Source organism: Panonychus citri, unplaced genomic scaffold, assembly GCF_014898815.1.
Source record: "Panonychus citri isolate SS breed McGregor unplaced genomic scaffold, ASM1489881v1 Contig00008, whole genome shotgun sequence".
NCBI lineage: Eukaryota > Metazoa > Arthropoda > Arachnida > Trombidiformes > Tetranychidae > Panonychus > Panonychus citri.
In genome coordinates, this window is record NW_026515413.1 from 29823 (window position 1) to 49111 (window position 19289).

At 29.9% G+C, this 19289-nt stretch overlaps 2 protein-coding genes and 2 long non-coding RNA genes across 8 annotated transcripts; 3 read left to right on the forward strand and 1 right to left on the reverse strand.

The window, feature by feature from the left end:
• The first annotated feature begins 1350 nt into the window (after positions 1-1350).
• LOC128389284 (innexin inx2-like) lies at positions 1351-7786 on the forward strand. Of its 3 annotated transcripts, XM_053348851.1 has the most exons (5): positions 1351-1633; positions 1946-2169; positions 2400-2644; positions 3954-4014; positions 4557-7786. In XM_053348851.1, exon 5 carries the CDS (start codon positions 5217-5219, stop codon positions 6345-6347), a length of 1131 nt encoding a protein of 376 aa, XP_053204826.1. In that variant the 5' UTR covers positions 1351-1633; positions 1946-2169; positions 2400-2644; positions 3954-4014; positions 4557-5216; the 3' UTR covers positions 6348-7786. The 3 variants fall into 3 exon arrangements, with proteins under 3 accessions (XP_053204826.1, XP_053204833.1, XP_053204819.1); XM_053348844.1 differs by lacking the exons at positions 1351-1633; positions 1946-2169; positions 2400-2644 and adding an exon at positions 3543-3677; XM_053348858.1 differs by lacking the exons at positions 1351-1633; positions 1946-2169; positions 2400-2644; positions 3954-4014 and adding an exon at positions 3534-3677.
• Positions 7240-9851, reverse strand: LOC128389327 (uncharacterized). Of its 2 annotated transcripts, XR_008325447.1 has the most exons (3): positions 9261-9851; positions 8872-9046; positions 7240-8796 (listed from the first exon to the last, which is right to left on the reverse strand). It is a non-coding gene; the product is annotated as an uncharacterized LOC128389327 (long non-coding RNA). The 2 variants fall into 2 exon arrangements; XR_008325446.1 differs by lacking the exon at positions 9261-9851 and having other exon boundaries at positions 8872-9082.
• Positions 9095-13200, forward strand: LOC128389317 (uncharacterized). Of its 2 annotated transcripts, XR_008325445.1 has the most exons (4): positions 9095-9305; positions 10443-10711; positions 12163-12416; positions 12509-13200. It is a non-coding gene; the product is annotated as an uncharacterized LOC128389317 (long non-coding RNA). The 2 variants fall into 2 exon arrangements; XR_008325444.1 differs by lacking the exon at positions 9095-9305 and having other exon boundaries at positions 9859-10711.
• A 1310-nt stretch (positions 13201-14510) lies between these two features.
• Positions 14511-18377, forward strand: LOC128389244 (tetraspanin-1-like). Its single transcript, XM_053348791.1, has 6 exons — positions 14511-15418; positions 15861-16058; positions 16157-16237; positions 17114-17209; positions 17314-17415; positions 17510-18377. The coding sequence occupies exons 1-6, from the start codon at positions 15350-15352 to the stop codon at positions 17657-17659; spliced, it is 696 nt and encodes a 231-aa protein (XP_053204766.1). The 5' UTR covers positions 14511-15349; the 3' UTR covers positions 17660-18377.
• The last annotated feature ends 912 nt before the right edge of the window (positions 18378-19289 follow it).

Sequence of the window (19289 nt, forward strand, 5' to 3'; positions counted from 1 at the left end):
TCAATCAATTAAACTACCAGAGAAAAATTGAATGGCCAAAATTATCAATTTTTGATCTTCCTATTCAATAATCTATTGATCACGGCCAACAAATGAAGCAGAGTGAATTTTTTTTAAAGGATTTACCAAGACCTTGAGTAGTTTTGTTGAGAGTAAATGTCATAATTAAATTGTACTGATTAAGAAGAAAAAGGTTTACCTTGTTGGAATTAACGACTTTCTTTCATATAATGAGCCCTCTTCGTCTTCATGGTTGTCATCAAATCGTTGATTACCCGTTTTTACATTAATGTAAATTAATGCTGAATTATTATTATTGTAATGAGTGAATAAATCTTTCGGCGACTTTGTGAATTAACATTAAAATCTCTCTGTGTGTATAAATATCAATATGTTTCTTTGATTTTCCTTTTGATCAGGAATTAATCAATTAACATCCTGATTCCTTAAGATTAAATTAATGCTGATTCCAAGGTATGATTAAGTAAATAAATCCATGAGATTATCCTTTGAGCTTGGAAAAAAAGATAAGAGAAAGAAAAAAAAGGAAAGTCAGTAAACATTGTTAGAATCTCGTAAAGATACAATTTTGAAACATATAGAGACAAAATCCAATAAATTACGATTAAACTAATCAACCAATTCTACTGGAAATCAGATAATTACCATGATGACTAAATGAATGTAAAGATATTCTTACCTCCATAACAATTAATACCTACGAGATATAAACAGTAGCCTTCTTACCAAAATGAGAGTCAATTTTAAATTTAACTTGTTACAAGTAACCAAACAACAGGAAATCAAGTGTCCAAAAATAAGCATATTGTCATCATGTTGAGAAATAATAGAATTGTAAACAATTAGAAGAAGAAAAATAACAGAAAATAATAGAATTTCAGAGAAAAAGAGAAAAAAAAACTCGTATTAAAAAAGGTAAACACCAAAGAAGAGGGAAAAATATTGAATTGGATAAGGAGAAAGTGGAAGAAAAATCAAGTCAAGGGAAAAGTAGAAAATGAAAGAGTTAAAAAGAAAACCAGTTAACGCGAATTAGAAAAGAAATAAATGATAACATGGATAATGTAAGTTACTAGTACACCGAGAAGAAAAGAAAAGTGAAAATTAAAAGAAATTAATTAATAAACAGAGAGAAAAACAATTAATTAACTAATCCAATTAAAGGAAAAGAACAAAAGGATTAATTAGGGAATGGAATCGACAATAGATGGTGTTGGTGTAGAAAAGAATTAAAATTTGAATAAAAGAAAGAGAAAAATAAATGGCGGCCTAATTAAAATCTTTTCTGCCCTTCATGTTGATCTTTCCAAATTTTGATCGCCATCGTTAGAGAAAAATTGTTATTTCATCTTCTTCTTTTTTCTCTCTCCGTGGGTAGTAAACAACTTTAGAATATACTGTCTTATTCCATCAACATAATCTTCTTCATCGTTTCTTACTTTTCTCTCTCTCCACCATCATCTTCATCTTCATCTTCATCTTTTTCATCATCATCATCATCTTTCACTCTCCCGGCTGGTTGGGCGTATGTACATGTTACCCATAAAAATCCATCTCTCTCTCTCTCTCTCTCTAACTAAATCACTTGCAACCGGGTTAAATATAGCCTCAGGTAAATATCTTCTTGTCTCATCTTCATCTTTCCCTCTCCCTCAATCTCTTTTCATCATCATTCTTTCAACTAGTTACATGACCATTGACCTGAGAACCTTTCATCTTCATCTTCATCTTCTTCTTTTGCTTCCATCTTACACAATCTCTTATATTCTATAAGCATTTTAGAATTTAGGGTTTTGTTGTTTACTTGAATTACCATTTATTTACTATTAATATTTTATTTCTTCTTTCATTTCGTTGATTTAGTTAATTGTTTTTCTCTTCTTCTTCTTCTTCTCCCTCAATAATTACTATATATTAATTACAGAAAAACACAATGTTCTTTTATCATTGTTCCATTAAACGAGCAATCAACTAATCTGTTACTCTTCATTTACAATTAACTTTTCCTCTGGTAATTTTCACTTGTATGGAAATACAAGCACATTGAAGCCTCTAATTTAGTCTGGAACAAAATTCAATTAACTTCAATCAAAGCAGTTAATTAATTTACAAATTTGATTAAGATTTATTTTTAATTCTTGGTTAAAGGTTTGATATGTTTAACTTATACTTTTTTTTACCTTGAATCAATTTACCTGATTTAGTTTGATAAAACTAATTCACATTTCAATCAATCAAAAATTCATTTAAATGTACGTTTGGATCAATTTTGATTGTTATTGGAAATAAATTGTTGATAAATTGTTAGATAAATTGTTTACTTTTTACCAAATTACTATAACAGATGATTGCTAATTTTTTTCATCTTTTTTTTTCAGGATAATTGTTCCCATTCAATTAATTGATCAACAACAACAACAACAATAACCAGAAAATCAAGTAAACCAAGAAATTGTATTTTCTGTTAATCAACTTACCTTAAGCCCTTTCAGGTCAGGGTTTAGGACGAAAGGAAAAGAGAAGGTTAAATGATGAGGATTGAATTCAGGCTGATTTTAATCATTTCAAGTAATTAACTGATGAATAGCGATTTAACCATGAAAATTTAAAGAAGATACAAAAAGTAAGACTCGTGAACTAATCTCCATCTTCATCATCAACCTAATCATTTGCCCAGTGAAAAAAATGGTAAATGTTGTTTCCCATTGACTGAGACTGGAAAAACTTGTTGCTTCATGTTTTCCCATTCAAGAACATGATGATAAATGATGCTTGAAACTATTACCATCATAATCATGATGATGATGATCATCATCAAGAATCAACAAAGTAATTCAATGTCCCATCTTAAAGTAGAATTGAATTTGAGTTGAAAACAATTTAAAAAAGAAATCAAAATTAAATCAACAATCTCATCAGTTGATCTGATAAATTATTTGTTTTAATGTAAATTAAAACCAACAATTAACCAGAATGAACCAGATGAGAGTCACAATTATGATGAAATTAATTGTCAAATTGAATTAATGACGATTTATTTTTCAGATGATTATAATTAATTATGGTAATGATTGGTAACAGATTAATAATTGATAACAAGTGAATTATTTTCATTTAACTTTAGGCCTGAAAATCTCAGGCAGAGTCCAAATGAATATAAATCAAAATGGCGAATAAGTTTTCTTGAGTTAAAAGGCTAAAGAGAGAGAGAATGATGATAATTACGAAGAACCGCTTTTCATCATCATCATCATCTTCATCTTTTCCATATGATGAAAAGAGAGAGAGAGAGAACAAGAAATCCTTTGTAAAGAAATTGAGAGAGAGAGAGTAACATAAGCGAACTTATTACTTAATCAAATAGAAAGAAAAAAATAAAAGTTAAACGTTGGAACGTCGGGAGGGGGAGGCTGAGAGAGAGAGAGAGAGAGAGAGAGAAGATGGAAGATGGAAGATAAAAGGGGGAAACGGGGAAAAAATGAAAGACTGAAAAAGAAAGAGGAAGATAGAGAGAAGAGGGAGAAAAGGGAGACGAGAGATTTTGTTGTGTAACGTTAATTCAATCGTCTCTTAGTTTAACATGTTACATGTTTGGTAGCCTTTTTTTTCAGTGTTTGTGTTACTTTCTCTGGACTTAATCGACAATTTAAATTATGGTAAATTTTTAATTTTCTTAATTCTATTTGAATGTGTCACTTAACATTTAGATTATAATTCATTTGGATTAATTAATTTCCATATATTTCTGGTTAATCATCATCATAATTTTCTTTCGTTTCTCTCTTTCTGATTGTGTGTGTTTTCCCTATAAACTCTGAATTATTGTTCTCTCTTGTTAATCTCTTTTTCCATTTGTGATTTAATTTGTTTCTCTTTATTTGGTTTTGTTGATCATATTTTTTTCTTCTCTTTTTTTGTCTACACTAAATTAGATTGTTAATTATTAAATTAAACTCATTGATTGGTGGAGGTGGTGATCAGTTAATTTGCATGGTAAATATAATTCTCTTTGTTTCTCCAATTCTATTTGTGTACCTTGATCATGTTCTTCACCTAACAACAAATAGAATTTTTTACATTTCCTGTGTTTTCATCTCCATTTTTATTTCTCTCTCTGTCTCTCTCTCTCTCTTTCGATGATATTTGCTCGGATTAATTTCTTTTGATACCCAATGATTAATTTGTGCTAATCATTTGTACTTTTTGATGGTTATGATGATGATGAATTATTGACTTAATCAGTGTCAGTTATAATTAACCTTGAGATGTTTAACTTGTTGAGAAAAGTAGCAAATTACTAATCATTTTTTTTTATCTTATTTCTTTTCCTTTATATTTCTCTTTCTCCATCAATTTCTATATATTTTCTGCTTATCATCATCTTCTTTATTACCTTCACCATCTTCTTCACCATCATCGTCACCGTTTATTTTATCAACTCTAATCTCCAACATAATCAACAATTCGTTTTTCCATAAAACCGCAAAACTGTTTTTATTGTTACAATTTTCACCTTTAAAATTTGGATTATCTAGTGATCAGAATAAATCAACCAGTGCCTTAAATTGAAAAGTGATACAATTATTATTTTCACCTAAATTGCCTTGGGACCAATTAACTGAACCTGCTCATAGTTTTGGATTAATTTACAAGAAGAAATTTCTATCACACAATTAACTCTAAACAATTGGATTCAAATTTAAATTTAAATCAAAAGTTGGAAAACTTAAATTGTGATTTAAACAGTTCTACACGCACAGATTATCACTTACACTGCCTTAAATCCTTTTACATCATATTAATCTGCTGATTAATCACCACAAAAGAGAAAAAGCAATTCAAAAGACTGAGAGAACTAAGTCAAGATCAACATTTTGAATAATTGTCCTCAAACCATCATCATAATCATCGTTTTGGCAAGATCGTTATCAAGTCAATATCAACTCAATTGGAAAGTAGAAGCTTTTGTTTATTTTATATCGTAATAATAACAAAAACAAGGAAAGAATAAACAATCAACGGAAATCATTCTAACAATTTAACAGGAACAAGAGACAATTAACATTCAATCTACAATCTCAACGAGCTTAAACAATCCCCTGCAACTTTCATAAAGACAAGGAACATTATTATTGTTGTTATTTCACAACAATTTCATAGATTTTAAACACAGGGTATAATCTAATTGGACGAAAATGGTGTTCGATCTTTTTGGTTCACTTCGAAGTATAACAAAATTAGATCAAGTTTGCATTGATAATAATGCTTTTCGATTACATTATAAGGCAACGGTTATCCTTTTAGTTGCTTCCAGTATTCTGGTTACTGGTAGACAATATTTCGGTGATCCCATAGACTGTATTCAGAGGGATGATATTCCTCAGAATGTGATGGATACTTTTTGTTGGATCCATTCAACATTTACCTTGCCCAATGCGCTCTCCAAACAGGTTGGTGTTGATGTAATTGCTCCAGGAGTGGATAATTATAAGCCCGGAGAGAAAAAGGTGTACCATAAGTACTACCAATGGGTTTGTTTTGTTCTCTTCATCCAAGCCATGTTCTTCTATGTACCTCGATACCTGTGGAAAATTTGGGAAGGTGGTAGATTAAGATCACTTGTTCTTGGATTAAATAATCCAATTCTTGGTTCAGGTGAACGATCGGAACAAATTGCTCTTCTAACCCACTACCTGAAGACCAATTTAAGATACCATGATTCTTATTTTTACTATTTTGTCTTTTGTGAGATACTCAATTTTCTCAATGTTATCTTCCAAATGTACCTTGTCGATGCTTTTCTTGGTGGTGCCTTTTCGACTTATGGCCTTGAAGTCCTTCGATACAGTGAAATGGACCCAGAAGAACGAATTGATCCAATGGTTAAAGTTTTCCCTCGAGTAACTAAATGTACTTTCCATCGATACGGTTCATCAGGAGATGTACAGAAACACGATTCTCTCTGTATTCTTCCCTTGAATATCATCAATGAAAAGATTTACATTTTCCTTTGGTTCTGGTTTGTCATCTTAGCTGTTGTCTCTGGATGGGTTATCATTGAGAGAATGATAATCATATTTTTCCCTCATTTCCGTTATCTTTACCTGCGATCTGCTGCAAGAATCGCGGATCGAAATCATCTTCGGGAAGTTCTAGATCACGCTCGAATCGGTGATTGGTTTATTCTTCATCTATTGGCCAAGAATCTTGACTCACTCCACTTCAGGGAATTGGTTAAAGAATTGAGATCTTCACTTTCAGAAGAAGGTGAAAAATTCCGTCCCAGAGACACAAGCGAAACTGGATTCAGCTCTAAACTGGCCTAAGAGAATTAACTTGAAAAATGTACACTATGAACAATTTTTTCTACCATCGAATGAAATTGTTTGTATCATCAACCAATTCTTATTTTATCTTCTTACATCATCTCTTGCAAAACATGAGAAAAACACAAACTCCCATGATAACCTTCAAGACTTTTTTAATTGCAAATAAGCGGACGGATAAATGAACATCACCACCAATAATTAATTTAAATCAATTCAAAAGCCAGTTACACCCAGAGAGAGAGAGGATCAATCATATTATCAATTTAAAAATCTATCCAATGATACATTTTTTTTTTCTTGGTTCTTACAAAGACACAAAGTATTTACTGGACCAACTTGTTGTGGTCAACAAAATACAGAGAAAATTTAACCCAGACAATTACTACGAATCCGAACCGGACCACGAACGAAGTGATATTAATTATTCATCAAGTAATCAATTAATCATCCCATTACAATAATCAGCGACAACGAAAAAAAAAAACAAACAACAATTTAAACAAAACGAAACTTTCACAAGTAATATTGACCTAATTTACTTGTTATTAATCAACTTTAAACCAACAATTGGAATCAAACTATTTTCATTAAGAGCAGATTAATATATTTTTATCGTCTAATATTTACCATGTTACAAATTTTGAGGATTAATTTGATTAGATTAATAGGATAATAATCAACGAGTTAATGTTCGTTGTCTCTCTTTACTGATTTGATTGTATAATGATTTAGTTAACATGTATCATCTCGCCCTCCTCTCTCATTCTCTCAGCATTTCCTTTTCCTCTTTTATCTTTTATCATCTTATTCTCTTCCATGTTTAATCATTTTCTACCTGAAAAAAACTTCGTCTTCTTGACTACATTAATTTCATCACAATTATGTATCTTTCCTCTTGCTGCTGATACTTTTCTTTTCCTCTCAATCATTTGTTTTTCTCTCTTTTTTTTTGGAAAGTGGACCAATCAATCAACTTAATGGACCAATTATCATCATTACAATTCATCACAAACAACGACACTTATCCTACCTGAATTACCTGGAAATCCAATTAACTATGCAAAAGAAACAAGAAAAAAAAACAACGGTGATAATAATATTTATCATCTACCAAATAAGTTGCCAAAATCTTCACAATACATTCACACAATTAGCTAATTACAATTAATAGTAATAATTTACATACTACACTCAGTGTGAGTTTAATTGAAACAATTGAAAAAAGTTTTTCTTCAATGATAATCTTGATAATATCGTAGATGAGTGTATATTTTTTTCAATTTTACAATTTAATTTATGTACACCAATCAACTTGTATTTTTGTTAAATTAACCTTTTGTGTCTTTGTATTAACCAGCAATTTAATCTAATCAACAACAACAAATCGAAATCTATATATTTACATCAAACATAAACTTAATTTTGTTTGAATCAAATGATAATCGTCTCTTATTATTATTGTTTATTGATGATCACCTTTTTTTTATGGTTAAATGGTTATTTTAATTTACCTTTTTGGTTTACTTATTTTCGGGTTTACCGTTAATTGTGATTATTATCAATTGACGCTTCCTTTTTTTTCACCACTATCGCCAGTTATGCGTTTTTCGTGTCTAATTAACTGTTTCACATTGAATTGGTTTGGTAATTAGTCAATTCCTTCAACCACAATCAAATTTGAATAAAAGTGTATGCAAGTTTGAAAGGAAGACAATTTGTTACCACTGAATAGATTTCAAACCTTTCAGGAGAGTTAAATGTTTCTGTTGTGTTGCCTTGTTCATCTGAATTAATCATTTCAAATTGATTAGTTCCACTTAGAGATGGTTAAAAAAATTAAATGGTAATTTAACTAGAGAGGAATTAAAATGATGTTGAGTTTTAGGTTAATTGTGATATCGGATGAAAATTAAAGTCTGGATCCATTTTCTGTTCCAATTGAAGGAAAGTAAAGGTAACCACCATATAGATATCATGAATTATGGTGAAATATCGTTATGATTATGATCATCATCATGTTAATTGTTGACTGGTAAACGAGAGCCTTTCAGATATTATGATTTACAAACCAAGGATGTGTTTTGTTTTTCTGGTGTAAGTGTAAATTGGATGATTTAACTGGATGAATTTAGTTAATCATGATAAAGCAAATTTAAGGAATTTTGATCTATCATCATCATTGTTTCCCCATCACCAGTAATCGGAATATGATTACCATGATTGTCGATAATCATCATCATCATCAACATCTAAAGGTGTAAATGTGATTCTAAACAGGTCATAAACACCATGAATGTCACTAAACCGAAAAAGAGAGAAATCCAAACCGATTAAATCCTTGAGCTTCTTAGTAGGTTCATCAGATTCCAATTCGTTATGGTGATTAATCTCTTTGCAAATGAATTACTTTCTCCAACTCATCCCAAGAATAAATGCCAATGAACATCTACAAATAGAACAAAGTAACAAAAAGAGAGAAGAAAAAAAATAGAAAAGAAAACAATTAATGTTGATTGTTTACCTCTTATTGCACCTCATCAGTTAATCTCTTCCAATAGTCACCATTCAGAGAAACACGTTTTCTTTTAACATTGTGGTTAATTGAAATTCTCTCATTGTTGTAACCAATTAATCACAATTAATCAACTTCCTGGTTTGGAAAACACTGTTACATTCTGTAAAAGAAAAATAAACATCTAAACTTATGGTGAATTAATGAGACATCGAAAAAATAAACAAACGAGAAAATTGAATGTGACAAAGAGAAAGAGGGAAAATAAGATGACTAATAGTGCGAAAAGTCGCCATTTTGGATTTAATTTGTTCTTTTCTCTATTTTTTTCATTTTCTCTTCAAGGTTTGATTACTTCTTATTCTAATTATTTACTAATTAAATTAATTTTCGCTTACCAGTGAATTTAACCAGTAACAGGATGACAACTGAATAGAATCCATGTGAGTTTTGTCTTTTGTTTTTTCTTTTCTTTTTCATCTTTGATTGATTTTCATGGAAAAATAATTTTCGCCCTTTTCCTTGCTCAATATTCACATCTACGGGTGTTTTCACTTGACTTTTTTATCTTTTTCTTTCATTTTGTTGTTTTGTTTTGTTTCTCTCTCACTCATAGAGATGATATTGTCTTTCGTGTGTCGTGTGATGCATGGTTAACATTTCATATCTCCCAAGGAATCTTACCAACACTCATTGGACTATTTTTTGTCATCTCTCTCTCTCTCTCTCTCTCTAGTGATCATCATCCTAATTTATATCTCTATAGTCATTGAAAACATTGGTACCCATCTTGGTGGTGTTTGTTTATGTGTTTATGTGTCTATGTGCGGGATCACACGTTAGCCGGATGTCATGTTTACCTTGCATGATGGTTGTTTAAGAGGCAAGAGAAATAATTGTTTACCATGATGGAGAAAGTGAAGATGGAGGAGGAGATGATGAGGAAGAAGGACGATCATCATGTGGAGAAAGAGACAAAACGACAGAGAGAAAGTGATAGATGAGAGAAAGAGAAAGAGAAAGAGAAAGAGAGAAAGAGAGAGAGATTGTGACAAATTAATTGTGGAAAGAAAGAGAGAAAAATTAACCAGAAGACAGAGAATTTTATCTTCATTGCTTAAGGACGATCATCAGAATAAGAAGACAAGATGAGGGATTAAAAGAGAGGGAAAGAAATTAAAAACACGAGGGATTAACCACTGTCGACAAGAGAGAGAGAGAGAGAAAGGTTGGTTCCACTTTCTCAATTTTTCTTCATTAAAGAAAGAAAAGAAAGACGATCAGGGAAAGAGATCCACTTGTCTTACCAGTCCCGCCTTTCTCTCTGTCTTTCTCTGTCTTTTTCTCTCTTTCTTTCTATGGAAATTTAAGATATTTGTTTATATTCTCGTTAAATTGAATTGATCCACCGCGAGCCCCATATATAAATAAGGACACTAATTGTGTGATTAGTCAAATCAATCATCATCCAAGACAATCAGAGAATATTTTAAATTCTATCAATCATCAACCATAAAAATTAGATTAATCACCTTTACCTAAAGCTAATATTGTTCTTTCTCTTGTTTACTTTCTAACAGTTAATTTCTATTTTGGTTTGTTGTTTATAATCTCTTTCAACTCTGTCAACTGTCAACTTGTCGTGTTTATCTTGATGTTATTCATGTTCTACTTATGTTCATGTATCAGTCTTTCCATGGTAATCAATCGATTAACCTGATCAGTTCAATTGGAAGTCGACGAGCAAATTCTGGTAACGTTTTGGAACTTCGAGTGTTAACCAAAATTCATTTCACACCCTGAGGAGAAAAGGAACAAGATAATCATCATCATCATCGTCTTAAAAGAAGTAAATTTTTAGCTTTTGTTTATTTTCCTCTTTATTCTTATTATTATCCTGCTCTTCCACCACCCACCATCCTCATAATTTCATTAATTCATCAAGCTTCATTCTAATTAGCTCATTTATCTATTCTGTTTACTATCATTCTCTCTCTCTCTCATACATTTTGACTCTTTATTGCATCATCATTACCAATCAGTTGACTAATAATTTGGTTTTATTATTTGTCCCAATTTTAGATTGACTATGATGTTGACTTTGATCCTGCAATGAACAGTTAACTTGAAATACTCTAAAAATTATTAGTTAAAACTTTTCCAATCAACTTTGGTTTATCGTTAGGCTGTTATTCAATTGTTACATCATTTTCTTGTAATGAATTTAGGACTTCGAGTGTCATCATCATTAATTTCACCTCTCGCTCCCTCTCTGTCTCCCTCACTTGTTTTCATAATCTCTCCCTGATTCCGTTCCAAATAAATCACTCACAAATCGATCTGAATACTCTATCGTTAGAAAATGAACTTTCATCATCATGATAGAGCATAGTGATTTTCACTATTGATTGTCTACTGATTTTGCTAACGATGATTTGATCAAAATTCAACAATTAACCTAACTAAATTTAATTTGAACGTTTATATATTTTTACTGTATATAAGATTAATGAAATTTCATCATTACAATTTATCAATGTATCTATTTAATGTGTTGCCTTAAGTTGTAACTACATTAAAATTGGAATTGATTTCATGATCAGATTATTGTAATAATTAGATTGAGAGTAATTAATCAAGTTGATTGTTGCTCTTGTTTAAATCAGATTTGATTTTTTTTTCCAAAGTTTTGTTTATATTCATTTTACTATCAACAACAATTAACAATTTTATTATCCCCCAATACTAATCACTATTGAACCAATAACAATAATCCAGTTACAGGTTAAAAAAACTGGTACAATGTGGATCACAATTATAATTAAATTACTTTTTAATTACGAACTCACTCTGACCATTAAGGTAGACTAATTTAATCCTGCAACTAAATTAATTAGTTTCAGACTAAACTAATTTTATAATCTCTTTAAATTTTAACAGTTTTTACTCAATTTTATGATTATTTAATTATCACAATAATTTTCCCAATCATCGATAATATTTGTTCACTTCTCATTCAAATCATAACTCGATTGTACCATGAAAATTGCACTAATTTAGTTATAAATCGTCTCGATGTAAACAAAATTGGACAAACCATTGATTCAGTTACTGACCGTTTCCCTCCAACAATCTTCACAATTTAACAATCGATTGATTTTTATTCTTGGCAATTTGTCTTGATTGTTTCAATTTCATCCATTCATCATCCTACTAACTCACCCAAATTCACCTCATTCACTTGAATTACCTCACTCTTTTATTGAGATTCTAATCATCTTTCTCTCTCTCTCATTACAGGAATTGTTTCTAATTACAGGTAATACTGAAGGTGGAAGTATGGAAGTTTATTGATTAACTTTGGCAAAGTACAATCTAAATCGAGTTGATTAAATTTCACAGTTGAACTCTCATAATCCTCAATAATCACTCACTTGGTCATCACTCACCTTGAATACAAACACAACAATTACCTCAAATAACAAAGAGAAATTAATATAAATTATGCCTTTAGCTCAGAGTCAAGTTTTAATACTATCTGATCTTCATCACAGGTAAACAACTCAATTCGAAAACTTTTAAACTGATTGTTTTAGAATGGGAATAAAAAAATTCTAAAATTAATTTTCTTCTCTCTTATCAACAGTCGAGAACCAGTTATTGAGAGATCACAATGTCACAAATTGGACGCAAACCCAAAGACAATAGCGATTTCATCAGTATCCAACTTGGAATCAACCCTGAAGATTAAAATATCACAAACAAAAACAACAACCAAATTATCACCAGCTGATCATCAATCAAAATTAGAAATCACTAATCCATGGGGACCCATGTTTAAGGATTATGAGGCATTTATCGATGCTCATATATGTTAAATTCAGTCCGAGTTTAAGGCCTGGAATTTTTTTCCAATCTTCTTGTTTACAAAAGTACATTAAACTATCTCTTCTCTCCCTCTCTCTTTCTTGTTGAGTTTTTTGTCCTTTGTCTTGGTGAAAAGGATAATGAAGAGAGAGAGAGAGAGAAAGAGGATCACCATCATCACCATCATCATTATCATCATCATCATCATGGTAATTAACACCAGTTAGCATGGAGAAAAGACTCGAAAAAAAGTTCTGTTCTGCAACATCGCTAATTACAATCTACGGAACAGTGGTAATAATGATTAACTCACAGTAAACAGAATCAAGAAGATTGTTAAAGTTTCCAAAAGTGTCTGGTTAATTAACATGAATGAAACTTGATTTACCGGTTAGAAATCATCTAATTAAAATCTATCTGTACCTATTTCTGTATTAAAGAAAGATAATAATTAAAAGAATTACAATTAAACATGGTAATGATTAATGAAGATCATTTAAAATTATGAAATCTAAAAGAGACTCGAATCAATGAACAATAACAATTGATAATTTACTTTATACAATTTAATTGGAAGATACTTGGAACCCGATGAATTGATTAGCGAATCAACTTTAATCATTATTACTCAATTTGATTGATTGTTAATCAGTTGGATCGATAGAAATCATTGAATAGAATCAAATTAATTTAATTCAAATTGGCTAAAAACAAAGACAATACAAAGAAGAGTTAATTGTTTACTTAGTACTTACAATATATCTTAATTAACGATTGCTTAATTGTTGGAATCATAATGGTCTATTAATATAATTATGATTGACATTGGATCAAGTTTTCATTGATTATCATTGATTACAATTAATTCATCACATGGTGACTTGTTTTTCAACAACCAGACTCAACAATTAACTAACTTTCTGCAACAATTAGCAATATTTAATTATTAATAGATTTGCCTCTTATAGTAAATTGATTACAAAATCATTTTTTAATTATCAAGAGAGTCAAGAGAAAAGTTAATTGTTATCAATGAAATTTGTCCAACAAGGTTAACAATTATACCAATACTTAATCATTACAATAATTAAATTGTTCATCTGACCTTAATAACCAAATTATTGATCAATCACAACTTCACAACAATTTAACTAAATCACTTAAAATTGAGTCTTTGTGATTTGCTGGAAATGATTTGATTTGAGTTGTAACAATCAAAATGATCAAATCGATTGATAAAATTTAAAGGTCAACACAAAGTTTCAACAATTTAAACCTCAAGTATTTGACCTCAACAAAATAAAGGTGATTGACATTTTTGATTTGATTTGATTTAGTTTGTCAATTGACAGAAAATCATGTTGATATTATGCTAATCACAATAGTTGATCACAATTTAGTTAAACAAATTCCTTAATCTATTGTAATCACATCTTATTGTACATGATGATTGAGACATTTCAATTTAAATTGTTCACTGGGAAAGTTGTTTATTTAATTGTCAAGGTAAAAGGTTGACAATCAGATTTAATTGTCAACAATTGACAGTATTATTTATCATTAGTTTTGATTGTAGTTGTTGTTGTTATTATTATTTGATTTAAATGTGTCCATGAAGATGATGAAGATTAGTTAAATTTTCAATTTAAATCCACTGATTAATAACAAGATTTAACCTTGGGATTTAGTTGTTGATTAAATTAATTGTCCAAGGTTGAATGGTTAATTGATTATGTTTTAATCTGATTCTTAAAACTTTAACTAACTCATTTTTTCATTGATTAAAGTGAAAGTTATTGATTTAATTGTCTAAAAATCAAAGTGTATTAATAATTACCGGAACAATTTAGTTAAAACTGATGGTAGTTAATTCATTTACCTAATCTAATTAATCTCTAGTTAATTTGATTGATTTGGGTTTTACCTCGAGGAATCAATTAACAATTTAAATCGATTCAATTTGTCTTCAGCTTTGCAACAATTTAACTTTAATTGTGATTTATTGTCAATCCCAACAATTGATTTCATTTAGTGAGTGAATTTTTTAACAATGATTTAGTTAATTGCTGAGTCAATCAATGATTTAGCAATTTAGTTACCGTTTCTTTTACCATGATTTACAATTAATTGTAAATAACGATGATGGGATAAAAAAAAATCTCCTTTAGTTAATCAACAATTAAGGTAACAATTTATTTCCGTAATCATGGGTGAGTTGACTTTCTTCATTATTGTTTCAACTTTCCAATCTCATTCAATTTGTCGCTTAATTGTTGAGGTCATCTACTGATTACTATTTACTTTATTTACACTGTTTACCTTAGTAATTAAAAAAATGAAGATTTACAAAATGAACAATTAGTTTTAATTGTCCACTTACTGATTGTCCCTCACTTACAAGTTAAATCATATGTTTCCTTATTTACAGTAATCATCAAGTTTGTTTACCTTTGTATGTGGATTAACTGTTTTAAAGTTCAATTGATTAACCAGAGAAAAACTTTCTAATTCTAATCACCAGTGAATTGGTCAACAATTAGACTGTTAATTAATCACTTTCATCATACCAGAATCAACTAATTACTGCAACGAGAAGGAAAGTGACAGAGAACAACCAGAAATGGGCTACTCTGTACAGTACTTCTCGTGTGCTAAAGTTTGTCTAATATTTTTCAATTTTATCCTATGGGTAAGTTTAATTGTCCAATTAATTAATCTGATCAATAATCAAACTGAAAATTATTGAGAAAAGTTTTCCCCTCAAATCGGATTAAAAGTCAATATCATTAAGCGAAAATAAAATTAAGATTATTGATTGAGAAAAAGTAACCAAATTGAAAAAACTTAATACGATTAACATGAATAGCAATAGAATTAACAATTAATTTTATTCAATTAATTAAAATTGATTTTCTTTGAATCATTAATTGTTAACTGGAACTGGATTAATGGAACTTGCAATTGTCATGAAAAGATTAATGTAAATTTTATCCTTTCCATCAATATGATAATCATATTTTTCCGTGTTTCATATTAACCTTGATGAGAATTTCAACTTTTTTAATTTTAATCTCTCTTGATTTTTTTTCTGTTATCCTTAATCTATTAATCACTATTAATCTGTTGATCAGTGTTCCGGAATGACATTGATAGGAATTGGACTCTGGTTCAGAATCGATCCTAAAATGTATGAGCCAACCTTATACATCGATACCGAAAACTTTATCAACGTTGGTTGGATTATGATGTTCAGTGGATTAGCGATCGTTATATTATCGTTTATTGGCTGCATTGGGACATTAACAAATTCAACATGTAAATTGGGCTCGGTAAGCAGAGAGATTAAAGAAAAGTCAATAATCTAAATCCCTATCAATCTGATAATCTAATAATTAGTTGACAAAATTTTCCAATTTTCTAATTTTAGTACATCTTTATGATGGCCCTTTTGATTGGACTTGCAATCGCTTGTGTAGTTTTGGCTTCAACTCATGGTTTCGGTGAAAGAGTATGTATCTAATATCCAATCATCATGGTCATCATCATTATTCATCAAATCAATCAGAATAATTAACGATGTTGTCACACAATTAAACAAAATCTCATTGACAAGTTAAATGTCCTTCAATTGATTTGAAACAAACAAAGATAACCAAAGATAATTTCTGAATGTAATGAACTTTATCTCTGAATGTCCCTGAATAAATTGACAAGGAATTAGGATGTTAGGGATAAAGATGAAGATGACAAATTAAATTGATAGAAAAAACTGACAAAATGATAAATTGTTATCATCCTATTTTCTTAATCGTAAACATTTAACTTTCCAATTGGATTTCATTTCTCACAAAATGGATTGATGAAAGTGATTAACTCAATTTCATTGTAAATATTATGGATTATACAATGTGACTGATTAACATAATCAGTAACCATAAATATTAGATTACTTTCTCATAATCATAATCTTCATCTGCTAATACATGTTGATAATGTTTCATCTGATTATCTTCATGGTCTTGTTGTTGATGATGATGATTGTTGATGAAAACGCATTTTTATCCCAAAAACACACTTCTAGAGATAATAATCTAAAGTTTCAAGCCCACATATAAACTGAAAATTTATCATGAATTTCCCATGAATATCATTAAGGAATCTAAAGTTAATGTGTGACAATATAACTAAGTTAATTATCTTGAAACTGGTTCATTCTGATGTGCATGATGATTACTCTACCTTTTAGTAGTTTATTACGAGAGGAAATTTCTTATTCCGATTAATGTTCAACATGAACATGATTTAACTAATCTGATTCTCTCTCTCTCTCTTTTCCTCCTGATCATTATCCTAATTATGATCATGTAATAATAATACTTTTCAGTTGGAATACTATGTAACTCAACAAGTTTTAATCCAAATTCAACAAAGACCATTCAGTGAAAAATCTCGAGAGCTTCTTGATTTTGTTCAAGTAAAGGTAATTAGCGATTTGTAATCAGTTAATCAACAGGAGATTCTTAATCTAGAGGATTAATCTGTTAACCTTGATATTTGTTATTCTATTTTGTAATTTGTTTTTAGTTAAAATGTTGTGGTGCTGAAAACTTCAATGATTACCATCGATATGGTTTGGAAGTTCCTGTCTCATGTTATCGAGAACAAGCTAATTTCATTAACCAAGAGGTAATAATATAATTATATTGATTATTTTTCTATAGAAATAACTTAATTAATTTGTTGTTTTCTTATTTTCTCTTAATCCAACAATAACATCAAGGGATGTGGTCGAGTTCTTGGTCGTTTCTACGATTTAAGAGGTGGAATCGCTCTTGGTTTGAATGGATTCACATTAATCATCGAATTTGTTTGTCTGATTTTTGCAATATCACTTTTTTGTGTAATCAGACACACAGAACTTGATGATTAACAATAGGAACAATAAATCAACACCCGCCATCATCATTAACTAAATCACAAACTTCAAGCTCATCGATAAAACAAACTTTTATTTATTGAAATGATTTTCTGTCTTTTTTTACCTTAAAATTTTAATCTATTGATAATCTAATATTAATAGAATCTTTAGTCAAATTAAAACATTCAGAACTTTTTCAATTTAAATTGTATGATATAATAAGTACGGAATTGGATTATCTACTGAATATCCATTTAGATCGATGTGAGACATCATATCGACCAACATTTGAGATCATGCGAAGCGAAATGAGGTTAAAGAACTTAACAAAATGGATAAGGCCAATCCTTTCCGCGTTGGACATTAACCATTGTTTAATTAATTGCTTCTTATTGGGTGGTAAGGTACTGTACCATTTGCGAATAGATCGACACATAAGAATCGCCACTAATTTACCAAGTGGTCAGAGTATAACCCAAACAATGACAGGAACATGACGACTGGAGGCCGTACGAAAGTGTCTCAGGCCACAAGAGTTCCATTGATCAGCCTGTTTTCGTAATGATAGATTATCAAAATTGCGGTTGGAAAATGATTTAGCTAAATTTGGAGAAAATTCAAAAGAATCTTTTTATTCTAATGGGATGTTATTGAACTAGAATCTCCAAGAAAAAGAGAGAGAGAGATATAAAGTATCTTTGTACTGAACTTCTGAACTTTCAGAATCCTTGAATAAATACGAAATGAATAACATTGTATTGGACTTGATGAATATGTGAAAATAATCAGGAGGTTTTTAATTATTCAGAAATTAAATGATAAAGAAATTTAAATGTTAACTTTTTTTGCTTTGCACCAATGAATAAATGCAAATCAGCAATACATTATCTCCTTGCTATCGATTTGATTGATCAACTAAATTAACATGACTCTTATTACCAAAAGTTTCTAAGCGATTAAACTACTCACTATTATTCTATTTTTTTCGATAGTTCAGCTCATTCTAAGATCGTCAACACAACGAGTTATCTGAATACTCGCCCGAACTTCAATGCTTCAAAATGAATTCCAATTTAGAAAGAACAGAATTTGAATGGTGTATCAGTTTACTTTAATCATTTATCTATTATCGTTATTCGAGTTTTTACAATTTTTCGTGATTTTTTGAACCAAGTGAACCTCAATTTGCCCCACAAATCTAATATCTGACCATTTATTTGACCATAAATTGAGAAACCAAACCATAGACCAAGAGTACTGCTCATGTAGATCAAATAGTCAATCAGTGTATTCGATGGATAAGCTTTAACGATTGTATCAAAATCTAATTGATTCTCTAAACATAAATTAACAAGACCTTTATAACTTTTGTTTCGAGTAAATTCAAAATGGTGATCAAATCTCGCTGATATGGAGTTTGATCGACATTCTGGGTTGACAGTTTTCTTAACACATTCGACTCGTAATTGTTGTACTCTTTCGATATCACAAAACGAGTACAAAGTACCAGCAAATCTGTATTCTTGAGGATAATAACCGAATGGAAAAATTGACGAGCTCAATATACACTTTTCTGGTTCCGGTGAATTGATTAGTTGCTCGTTAACACAATTGATAAAAGTTGACGTTTTCTCATAGAATT

What these genes read in the sequence shown, in the direction of transcription:
- LOC128389284 (XM_053348851.1), top strand. Translation starts at nt 5,217, where the DNA reads ATGGTGTTCGATCTTTTTGGTTCACTTCGAAGTATAACAAAATTAGAT.
- LOC128389244 (XM_053348791.1), top strand. Translation starts at nt 15,350, where the DNA reads ATGGGCTACTCTGTACAGTACTTCTCGTGTGCTAAAGTTTGTCTAATA. An exon ending in CTCATGGTTTCGGTGAAAGA is followed by an intron (nt 16,238 to 17,113) that starts GTATGTATCTAA and finishes AATACTTTTCAG; the next exon opens with TTGGAATACTATGTAACTCA. An exon ending in CTAATTTCATTAACCAAGAG is followed by an intron (nt 17,416 to 17,509) that starts GTAATAATATAA and finishes AATAACATCAAG; the next exon opens with GGATGTGGTCGAGTTCTTGG.